We start from the raw sequence: 11,612 nt of genomic DNA on the forward strand, positions 1-11,612 counted from the left end.
CTACATGAAGATTAGCATTGAGATGGGAGACAATCTAAAATAAACGATAATGAAAGTCCTACTAGGAATAGTGAATCTTCCATTCAAAATCTGGAGATGTGTAAACTGTCTCAACACAAGCAGCATGCTTATCTCCAGGATGCTGGTAGAAGAGAATAGAGAAGATATATAAGTCACTTTTAGATGGACGTTTGACTTTCAGAGAGAAAGTTCTACCTGAAGAGTTATTTTTATTATTGTTTTTGTTATTATTACATTGTTGTTTCCCATATTGGGATTTAAAAAAAAAATCAATATTGCTGAAAGAAATATTGGGTACAAAATTCTGCTTCCCTAGAATCTTAGATTCCTTTTTAAAAGGAAGCTAATTTCTAGTCCTTAAGAATGTAACAATGGCCTTGAATGAGCAATCACTGTTTAAATTTCAGAAGTCAGAGAAGTGGTTGATGATCTTCTGGTTGGAGATGAGGCTTCAGTGCCCTTCACAGCTCATGCTCTGGCCTATCACTAACAAAAGTTCAATCAGTCATACAATGCAATATACACTGCAGGATAAGGTATATGCAAAAAGAAGAGATACTGGGTAAATTCGTACAATGTATACAGCTTGCAGAATTCTATTTTCCCTGGTGAAGGGGAGGGGGAATAATGTCTAAGAACGTTCATTTGGTGAAGTGAGTTTTGACTCACAAACTTTATGATGGAATAAATGTTGATAGCCTGTAAGGTGGTCCTGGACTTCTGTTTTATTTATGTATTTGCTTATTTATTTATTGCACAGAATTTAGATCACTCGTGCATATTACAGGTCATCATTGCACAGTGGCTATAACATTCAAATTTCACCAGGGAACAAAGGTGTTCTAATTTACACTCAGCAACAAAGCCCACTGGATGACCTTGAGCCTGCAGCTTGCCCTTGGTTGAAACTCCTTGGACAAAGGGTAGGACAAAAGACTTTTTTAAAAAAAATTACATATTAGACACAGCCTAAATGGCATTTAAGCCACTAACCCCCTTTGTTTCTGTTCATACATGATGAATGAAAATTATACAACTATCATTGGTGTGATTTACACCTTACCAACATTCATGGTGAAGAAGAGAAAAATAATCAAGAACCACTCTGTTACCTATCCCAAGCATCCCACAAGTTTACGGCCATGTACTCCTGCACATCAAGAGAAGCCAAAAGATTTTGTTTCCTTACCACCACAAGGTTATCTGTCAAAATAATATACATATACAATATACATATACAAGGTCATTTTATTACACCACTCTTCCATAAGAGTTTAAAATGACATATATGGTTCTCTCCTCCTCTATTTCACCCTCATAATAAACCTGTAAGGTAGGTCAAGATAACAGAAGGCAATAGACACAAGATCACACAAGTTTCATAGCCAAGTAATAATAATAATAATAATAATAATAATAATAATAATAATAATAATAATGATGATGATGATGATGATGTTTGATTTATATAGTGCCCTTCAGGACAACTTAATGCCCACTCAGAGCGGTTTACAAAGTATGTTATTATTATCCCCAAGACAAAACACCCTGTGGGGTGGGCGGGGCTGAGAGAGCTCCAGAGAGCTGTGACTGACCCAAGGACACCTGGCTGGCTTCAAGTGGAGGAGCAGGGAATCAAACCCGGCTCTCCAGATTAGAGTCCTGTGCTCTTAACCACTATACCAAACTGGCTTTAAGGATTGGAACCAAAGTTTCATCAGACCTAGTCCAACACTCTTAACCATTGCACTGCACTAGTTCCCAAATTCAGCCTCACAATACTTCATTGTCTTGCACTGCTTCATCCATAACTCAAGAGCAATTCTGTAGTCACTCTGCACCATTTTAGATGTAAGCCCCCCCATTTTCCTTTTACCCTTTTGGGAAGACAGCTGACAGCAAAAATTAGAGATGGTACAGGGTCCCCAGAATGTCATCTAGTCTGCTTCTAACAGCACTGATCCCATCTGCCCCTTTAAACCTTCCAAGAATATTCAGTATTTTCCATATGCTTATCCTACATGAACAATTTTAACCACATGTGGCTGACTGTACTTCACATAAACATGGTGATAAAATCAGTCAAACCCAAATTCATTTTCCAGCCTTCCCCCTCCAAAAAAAACTTGTTTCAAGTTCTTACTAATCCAAAGCAACTGGTCTAGTCACATACAGCACATAGAAGAGGCAATAGGAATGCAAACACTGTCCAAACACAACTGAGTTTTCAGTTTTAAGGTCACCTTGTGAGCTTCATTGCTGAATAGGAATTAGATTCTTTTGTCTCTTGCTGAATTCAGACACTTTAAAGTAAAGCCACTGACCTTACTACAGACCTGTCCAACCTGCGACAACTCCAGAAAAATACAACCCACTCAGCCATTTGTGGCTACCCATGCAGGGCTCAATAACTCTCCTATTTTTACAGCCTGAATGGTACTACAAAAAGAGAGAGCATGCTAAACATCAAGACAACACTTGGCTGGTTAACTGCATTCAGCTTGGCAAGCCGCAAACTGTGCAGTCCTACCTCAGCATTTATGTTAAACTAGAAGTCTGAAAATCCAAAAGCTAGTCTACCTTTGTCAAAATCTAGCATTGGTATACAATCTCCATTACCTGTCTGCTGCTCTGAGAATCCTAATGTGCTATGGTTGCGGTATCATTTGGCTGAATCATGGTACACTATGTCAGCGATGACAAAAATAAATGTCAAAGCTGATAAAAGTGCAAGTCAGAAAACTGCCCAGAGTTGCCAAGAGCCACTGAGCCTCAAACAAAGAGTCTGGGCCTTCCCTCAAACCATTCAAACCCAAACTTTATATAACAACAGTGCACATTGCTTGACCAGTTCCAGCCCCTACCAAGGTGAGCAGAGTCCCCAGAATGTCATCTAGTCTGCTTCTAACAGCATCAATCCCATCGGCCCCTTTAAACCTTCCAAGAAGAGCTGTCACCACCACCACCCCTGGACTGGGAAATTCCTGGAGATTTGGGGGCAGAGCCTGGGGTGAATGGAGTTTGGGGAGGGAGCTCAAGACGAACGTGATGCCATACAGTCCAGTCTCCAAAGCTGCCCTGATTTCTGCAGTCTGAAGATCACTTGTAATTCTGTGCAATCTACAAGCCCCAGCAGTTGATTGGCAACCCTAGAGACCACATATCCTACTCCTCCACCAGTCCCTTTCCCCAACTTCATGAAGCAACTATGGTTTTACCCCATAGCAATCTGGGACGATACTGAGGCACCCACAGCACTTCCCCTTTACACTTCTATGACTACCCTTTCTGACAGACAACGCCTCTGCGCAGACCCAAGACGTCTCTCTTGCTCTCACCCCTAAGTAAAGAAGATACAGTCCCGACGCACACTGTGCACCCGGGAACTACGCGCGCCTGCCCCCGCCCCTGCCCCCTCCTCGCCCTATGTAGCTCCAGCGGAAGTCTGCTTCTCCGGCAAAGAGGCAAACGCACCCCGACAGCCTTGGTGATGTTCTCCAGCTTCTCGTTCATCTCCCGGAACTGGCGGAAGCAATTTTGACAGAGCCTTACGGGCCGGGCGCTCCGCACCAAGCAGCCAGTCAACTCTACGCTGCTGTCGGCGAAAGCAGCCAAGAGCTCCCTGCACTCCGGCTCCAGCTCCAGCAGGTCCCTCAGGGGCCCCGACGCCAGCAGGGACAAATCCTCAGCCTCCCCCAGCAGCTCCAGGGACAGAGGCAGGCGCCAGCCTCCCAGCCCCCTGCCTCCCTGGCCACTCTGCAAGACGAAGGGTCGGCTAGGGAACAGGCTGTCCCCAGAGCAGAGGCCCAGCAGCACTCCGGGAAGCAGCAAGGCGGCAGCCGGGCCCATCTCTGCCACCGGCGCCCGAGGAAGCGTCGCCTCTTCCCTCCTGCGGCCGCTTCCAGCAGCCGAGGGCGGTCACGTGCGGACAGGCCAATGTTGTCAACATTCAGGAAACTAAGTCCGACGCGTCCTCTCATTGGCTGCTGGGGAGGCGACGCTCAACTCACGCAAGAAGGGCGGGTCTAAGCCGCGGCTCAGGTTTGGGGGCGTGGAGCAGGTCGGTGGCGTTGCTGCAGAGTGGAAATCGTATTATTGTTTTGAATTTCTCATCCGCCTTAGCCACAAGGGGGTAACCATTTTACACGGTCAAGAATGTTCATACCTAAAACTTTATAAATAAGATGTAAAAAGATAATGCACCAGATCGTACATTTCTAAATATTTATAATAAATTCATATCTATCTTACTGTACTAATAGAGTGCGCCAATGTGTAGATATACTCTTGCATTAATCCTGGGAAATTCTCAGGTTTAGGGGATGGTGAACCTCAAGAGAAAGAAGATTCCAGGATGAACATTCCAAAACAGAAGTACTTGCTCTTTCAGTCACCCTCTTAAACCTGACAATCACGATGTTAATGGTCTAAATCATCTCTCTTTCGTTTCAGTACTTTCTATTGCATGTAAAGTAGGGTCTATCCAATAGCAGGGCATTGCCTGTGTGTTTGCTCCCACTGTGTGCTTGCTCACACAGTGCGAACACTCATTCATACAGACTTTTGTAGATGCCATTCTGTTTTGATTTTGCGTGTATTTTTGTCTCTGAGGCTGCCTGACCCAATCCACTCTTAAATTGTTCTGATTCCCCTCCAGAACTTTAATTTTAGTCTTACTCTGCTCTTCAGCTTGGCAAATTCTGATTGTTTTTTCCAAGGTTAGATCAGATTCCTCAAGCAATCTTTTCTTTAGGCCAGAGTCCTGGATGCCAATTAGAACTTGGTCTCTAATAAGTGAATCTGCAAGTCCTCCAAAATTGCAGGCCTAATTTAATAGTTTAAGATCTCTGTTGAACAACTGGAATGTTTCCTCCTCCTTCTGCATCTTATATGAAACTGATATCACTCAAAGATTTCATTTAATTTAGGAGTGCAATATTGTTGAAATTGCTGTAACACAGTCTCGTAACTAGTTTGTTGTTCTTCACTAAGTTGCAAACTATTAAGCAAATCTAATGCCTATGACCCACCTATATTTTGTTCATCAGCTTTCTTTGTAGGTCCATTTGCTTTCATAAATAGGTCAAACCATAGTTTTAATCTTTTCCAGCTTTCTAATGCATTTCTGAAAAGAGCAAGGGGGCTGGAGTTCTGAACTGTTCTATCTTCTATTTGTTCTGTTTCCTATAGTTTCTTCCAGCTTTCCTTGTTTCTCAGATCCAGTACTGCAATATGCAACCAACCACTTCTGGTACCATGGAACATTCTTTAAGATAACTTTCTGGATCCAGGATGCAGAACAACATAAGATGAACTTTTATTAACTATTTCTGTAAGTTAGAAAGCAGTATTAGAAGAAGTAACTTGCTACCTTAACCAAGTCTTTTTTCTTGCGAAGCCCTCTAGGATGTGTAGAACCTGTTAAGCAACACCCACTTAAAGTCATAGTGTCCTCGCAGATTTGATCCCTTTTATTATTGAGATTGTGAGAAACTGGTAGTCACCCCAAATTAACAGGGCACTTCCAGATCAGGTGCATCTGGAGGGATGTGATAAGGTAGGTGTGGCTGTTCAGCTGGAGTCCGAGCTTGAGACTTCAACAAACATTCCCCTATTCCTTTGAGTTTGACTGTCTCGATCACTTGAATTTGTAACCAACAAGGAGTTTATGAAATAACTTTCATGATATTTGCAGGGAATTTTTGGGGTGGGAGACATAGTTTAGGAGTTGCTCCTTTCTTTTAACATGCTTTCCCTGTATATGGTAAATAAAATAAATGTATGAAGGATATTTTACACCCTAGAGCTCTTTCATTCAAAGGAAACTAAAACCTGATTATTGAACAACTGCTTGGAAGTGGTGTCATTGTGTCATTCTTATCCTGCCCACCTATTCCTTGAAAAGTGTGATGAGGACAGGGTGATCCATGCTCTGATCACATCCAGGTTAGATCACTGTCATGTAGTTTTCTTTGAAAACCAATTAGAAACTTCTATTGGTCCAAACTGCTGTGGCCAGGTTGGATACAGGAATTGTATCATCCCTATGGTTGAAAGATCTGCACTGGCTGTTCATCTGGTCTGAACATAATACAAAGTTCTGATTCTTACCTTTAAGCTTGGGGCGAAGGTTCCTTTTTCTCCTGTACCGTTCAGCTGCCTGTTCACCTATAAAGCCCTGCTCTCTGTGCAGAAGTGAGATAGCACTTCATCTTTGGAATGCCTTCCCCCTTGAGGCTATCTTGGCACCTATCTTGCAGTTTTTTGTCACCGGACTGAAACATTTCTTTTTTTCCAGGCTTTTAACGGAAAAGTTTTTTCTTCCTTCCTTCCTTCCTTCCTTCCTTCCTTCCTTCCTTCCTTCCTTCCTTCCTTCCTTCCTTCCTTCCTTCCTTCCTTCCTTCCTTCCTTCCTTTCTTTCTTTGCTGTTCAATGCTGTGGCTTGTTTGTGGCTTGTTTATTTTTGATAATTGTTCTGCTTTTGTCTTATGATTTCATTGCAGTGTTCTATTTAATCAGTTGTCTCAAGCAGATGCCTGGAAAGATGGTGTACAAATGTTCTAAATAAATAAATAAGATTTTCAATTCAGGCCCTGCTTTGTGTGCCCCCAACTTCTGAGATTAGGTGACTAGCAACTAGAAACAAGGTCTGCCCATTGGTGGCACTTTGCCTATGAAATGCCATCAGCTGGCATACATGGCTCTCCCCTCTTCTATTTTATTCCATAAGTAGAGTTTTCAGGTTCCCACCAGTCTTTCTTGAAGGGGCTATTGTTACATTGGCTATTTTGCATCGTGTGTGTGCTGCGTTCACTAATCCCTGCATCTTGAGAGATATGCCTTACTTGGATTACTCTAGATCCCAGACAGACAGATACTGCCTGGTTGGTTCTTCTTGACAGACTGGTCTACTGAATTTATTATTACTAGCTAGCTATCTTTTATTCTGTCCTTTTCATCCAGTAGAGGGTTATTAAGGGGAGATCACATTTGATCACAGGGTCAGGGAGTTCAGGTGAGATATTATTTTTGTTGTTCTGGGTTTTGTGCTGGTTAATATTTGATCTATTTTGATCTTCTGACTTTCCTGTTTTGTTTTTCTGAAGAGTTTGTTTCTTGTTTTCCATTGTGTATCTGTTTCCTTGATTGCCTTCCATTAGTGGGTTACCTGTTCCCCAGCTTTTGGCAGATTAATTAGTGATTTGGGGTAACATCACATTTTTCATTATTTAGATTTGGAAAGGTAGGCTGTCCTTCCTCTACAATGTGATCAGTGGAACAGGCTCCACTAGACAGAAATTATGGAAGGACTAGTTTTACTCACAGTTAGTAAATTTGGTTTTAAAAACCAGCTTTAGAAGACTGGCAGCCATTTCCATGCCTTTTTCCATGATGCAGAGAAAATGGCTAGGGGCAGCTTATTTAAGGGTCTGTAACATTGAAGGATTTTGTCCAATTCACTTGAAACTTGGCATGGCAGATCCCTCTTACCTCTCACACACCCTGACACCCATCCCAAACCTCCATTCACAGGTTTGGGGCTTCCCAGGCAGGTAAAGGGGCTGGTCACCACACATCAGTTTTCAGGCCTCCAATTTAGCAGGCAGAGAGCCCTGACCCAAATGCTCACAGGGTCCCCTCTCTCCTCTTCCAGAAGCTCCACTAGACAGGCAGCCCATTCCCTGTATTTACCTCCCCTCACCCAGCTACTGCCCAGGGCTATTTGGGGAAAGGGAACATAGAGGTTATTTTCCCTATATACGCTGCCACCATTTACTTCACTAGGTCTATATAACATGACCTGAGCATTTGATAGGGTTGCCAGATTCCCTCATCCTCCGGACAGGAGGTAGGAGACCTGGCACTCACTTTTTTTTAGTCTTTGTGCACACATGCAGAACATGCACAGACTCCCAGGCTGTGTGATGACATCACTTCTGGGAAGTGATGTCATTGCACAGGGCCTCGTGCCACCCCTGGGACCACTCCCGTACTCTTCAGAGGGCCAATTTCAGCCCATTTAGGCCTAGATTGGCCTGCTGTGAAGTGCAGAAGTTGCTAGGGCCCTCCTGGCAGTGCTTCTGAGCTCTACAGTGGGCCAAGTTCGACCCCAAATGGGCCCAATTTGACCCACTGAGGAGCACAGGAGTGCTGCTGGGAGGGCCCTGGAGAACTCCGGTGCTTCACAGTGAGCTAATTAAAGCCCCAAATGGATCCAATTTGGCCCGTTTGGGGCCCAAAGCATCCTACTGCGAAGCACCAGGATGCACGTTCCCCTGCCTTTTCTCCTGCCAGCCAAGTAAGTGGGGGCGGGTGGTGGAGAGTGTGAACAGGGGATCCCCTACCCCCAGCAGGGGACTAAAACTACCAATGTGAGGGCTCCTTCGGTACAAAACCAGAAACTATTAAGGGAAAAGACTCTCCTCCAAATGGAGAAAAATAATAATAGGATGGTACATTAAAAATATTTTGTATATTTTTAAAATATTTTGTTATATAAAGTGCAAAGTACTGAAATGTGCAATGTAATAATCAATGACCAAGCAAACCTATAAATATAATAATGTAGCCTTATATAAGAAAACTATGTAACAATCCTTCCTGTCCTCACATACACTCAATGTTACAATATTACAATGAAATATATAGTCCACAAGTCCAATTGGTGAAAAAGGTATCCTCAATGTTAGTCTTGCAGGTAAGTATTCTCCAGTGTCTTCTTACAGGCAATCCTTATTCTTTCTCTTTACAGGTACAATCACCATGTGCCAACCAGATGTTCCCACTGGAATGATATTCCTCCTCCAGAAGGTAATAATCCTGTTACAGGACAGAGCCTGATGGGGCTTTCTCGCATATCAACTTGCCCATTTCGTGTTTAAAACTTTTTCAAAGGCTCATCATTCCATAATTGAGGACTTGCATTCTTCCGACTCTTATCACCGACTTGGTTAGCTTTCCAATGGCCAAATGTACCACTGAAGAATCCCACCCCCCTTCGGAGGAGGGTCTTTTCCTTTAATAGTTCCCAGCAGGCAACCCTAGCATTTGAGGTCTGGGTATGTGTGATATTTTCCCACAGCCAACAATCCAAGCCAGCCAGGGTTAAAACAAAACATACAAGCAAATGGTTTTAAACTCAAAAACTTACTGGGAACATTTCAAGGTAGCAGAACAGATTTAACTGTCAGCTATCTCTCCCTACCACCTCCTCTCAGCAGCTCCCAAAAGCCACCTCTCCTCTTTTCTCTCCTTCCAACCTTCTAACTCCCTTTGGCTCAGCATTCCACCTGCTCCCATTGGCTGTCAGGAGAGGCAGAGCTGGAGCCAGTCCTGTCCAATCAAACTTGCGGAGTCTTTAGAAGAGAGGATAGACTAGATTTCCTGATATTTTGATATCATTTAGTGAAAAAACATCCAGTCAGGAAAATCTACCATTTTCCCCTCATGGAAATCAATGGGTATGCATCTGACCCAAATTTTAAAGAAAATAGAAATAGAGCCTGACAACACTTTATGATATGACAATATTTCCAAGAGTTCTTGAATCTAAAATACCTTTCCTTTCTTAAATTATGAGACAGAATTAAAATATATATTTTATCTCGTGAACACCCTAGTCCAGCACTCTCATACCACATGAGGTGCCAGGTGACCTTTGTCTTTGCTGTTTAATATTATTTATCAACAGATTGAGACTCTCTAATAGTTTACACCACACTTGCTATATTAATTATCTCTGATGATGATGACAATTTTTTATTTTGTGTTATAGGCCACCTTAAGTACCACTATACACAGAGAAGGTACCTATTTATTCTAAATAAATAAATATTAATGTTATTAACCTGTCTTGTGTCCTATGTCATACCCTCAAGGCAAAGCACAACACACACACAAATGTAAAAATACTATTTAAATAGTAAACAATGGAAACAACCAAACCATGAACCATCAACAGTAAAATCAACCAGTAAAACAAACACTTCAGTGGTATATTCAAATTAATTTCTGAAATTAAAAAACTTTACTCAGTCTTGGTGAAGAAATGGTATGCTTAAGAACATTGCAAATGAGCCAGTTCCACTTTGGATGCTTATTTTACTTAATAATCTTTCTTTTATGTACCTGTAGAAAGACGCAAACTCTTATATTTTCTTGGAAAGATATAATGACTGTGGCTAACAGCTCAATCCAATGCAGAGGGAATATGACAGAGATTTAAAAAATTATTCATGAAGTTGGAAAAGTAGAGAGAGAGAACTTTTTCTTCCTCTCCCATAATACTAGACTTCAGGGGCACCCAATAAAGTTTATGGACAATAGGTTTACGACAGGCTAAGGAAAATACTTCTTTAAGAGTAATTAAACTGATAATTTCACTTTCAGTAGATATAGTGATGGCTATGATCACAGATGGCTTTAAGAACAAATTAGTTTTATGGGTGAATGGTACATCAATGGCTGCTATACATGGTGACACAAGGGAGCCTCCATATTCAGAGGCAGCAAACTTCTGAATACAAGTACAAAGCAACTGAAAGGCAAAAGCCTGCCAGAGGAAAAACACTTTCAAAAGTTAAATACCACAGAAGTCAACTGATTTATATCACAATTTTAAAGTTCTCAAAGTGCTCATAAAGAGCAAGAACAATAAATACCTTAATAAATATCCTAATAAATACAATGATCAATATACAAGTACAAAACAGCAACATCAGGGGAAGGCCTTGACCTATGTGCTTTGTTTGTGCCCCTCCAGGGCAATTGGCTGGTTATTGTGTGGAACAAGTTGTTGAAGTAGATGGGCCACTGATCTGACCCAGAAAGGCTCTTCTTTACATTCTCATATTTTAAATGACGGTCCCGTATTGCAAGACAGCACCAAATATCCAGAGAATGTAAAATTAAAAAACTGAACACATTGCACAGATCTCTTATTTTCTTTTATGTTGAAGATTGCCTCTTGGAAGCAATTCTTTAGAAAAAATGGAATCCTCCCAACCTGGCTTGAGAGGAAGAAATAAAGGAAATATGTACTATTTGTTAAGGCTGTCCCCATTTAAGGACATCTTAATGAATTGTATGAGTTTCAGTTAATACCTTAAACAACTAAATCAGCATAAATTTTAAATTTATAAACCACTACTACTGAGTGAAAAACATACTTGATTTTAGATTATGTTTATATATGTCACAGCAGATACAGTCTTCTGGGGAAGGCAATGGCAAACCACCCCATAAAAAGTCTGCCAAGCAAACGTCGTGATGTGACGTCCCCCCATGGGTCAGTAATGACTCGGTGCTTGCACAGGGGACTACCTTTACCTTTAGGTACAGTCTTAGAAGATGCATTCCCTCTTTGTGTTAGAGAAAGGGGATGCATCTTCTACAACAATGCCCACATTCTTTGTATTACAAAAGTGCTTGAATTACAATAGCTCGCACTGTAAAAAATAATCTTAGTCCCTGATTAATTAAGATCACTTTTTTAGTCAGTGAAAAATTTTAATTGAGTAATTGATTAAAAGAGGCATTCCCTCCTGTGTGAGAAAGAAGTAGGGGGGTTGCCCATGCTACAATGAAGTGTG

The 11,612-nt window shown here is 41.7% G+C and overlaps 1 protein-coding gene across 1 annotated transcript in view; it reads right to left on the bottom strand.

Moving 5' to 3' along the window:
* The window catches only part of OSTM1 (osteoclastogenesis associated transmembrane protein 1), a 30,110-nt gene extending 26,153 nt beyond the window's left edge, over positions 1-3,957 (bottom strand). The window contains exon 1 of the mRNA XM_054981942.1: positions 3,496-3,957. Coding sequence (XP_054837917.1) covers positions 3,496-3,870 — 375 coding nt within the window. The 5' untranslated portion in view covers positions 3,871-3,957. The remainder of the gene's footprint in view (positions 1-3,495) is intronic.
* Between the last annotated feature and the right edge of the window lie 7,655 nt (positions 3,958-11,612).

The sequence above is a fragment of the Eublepharis macularius genome, chromosome 1 (assembly GCF_028583425.1).
Source record: "Eublepharis macularius isolate TG4126 chromosome 1, MPM_Emac_v1.0, whole genome shotgun sequence".
Lineage (NCBI taxonomy): Eukaryota > Metazoa > Chordata > Lepidosauria > Squamata > Eublepharidae > Eublepharis > Eublepharis macularius.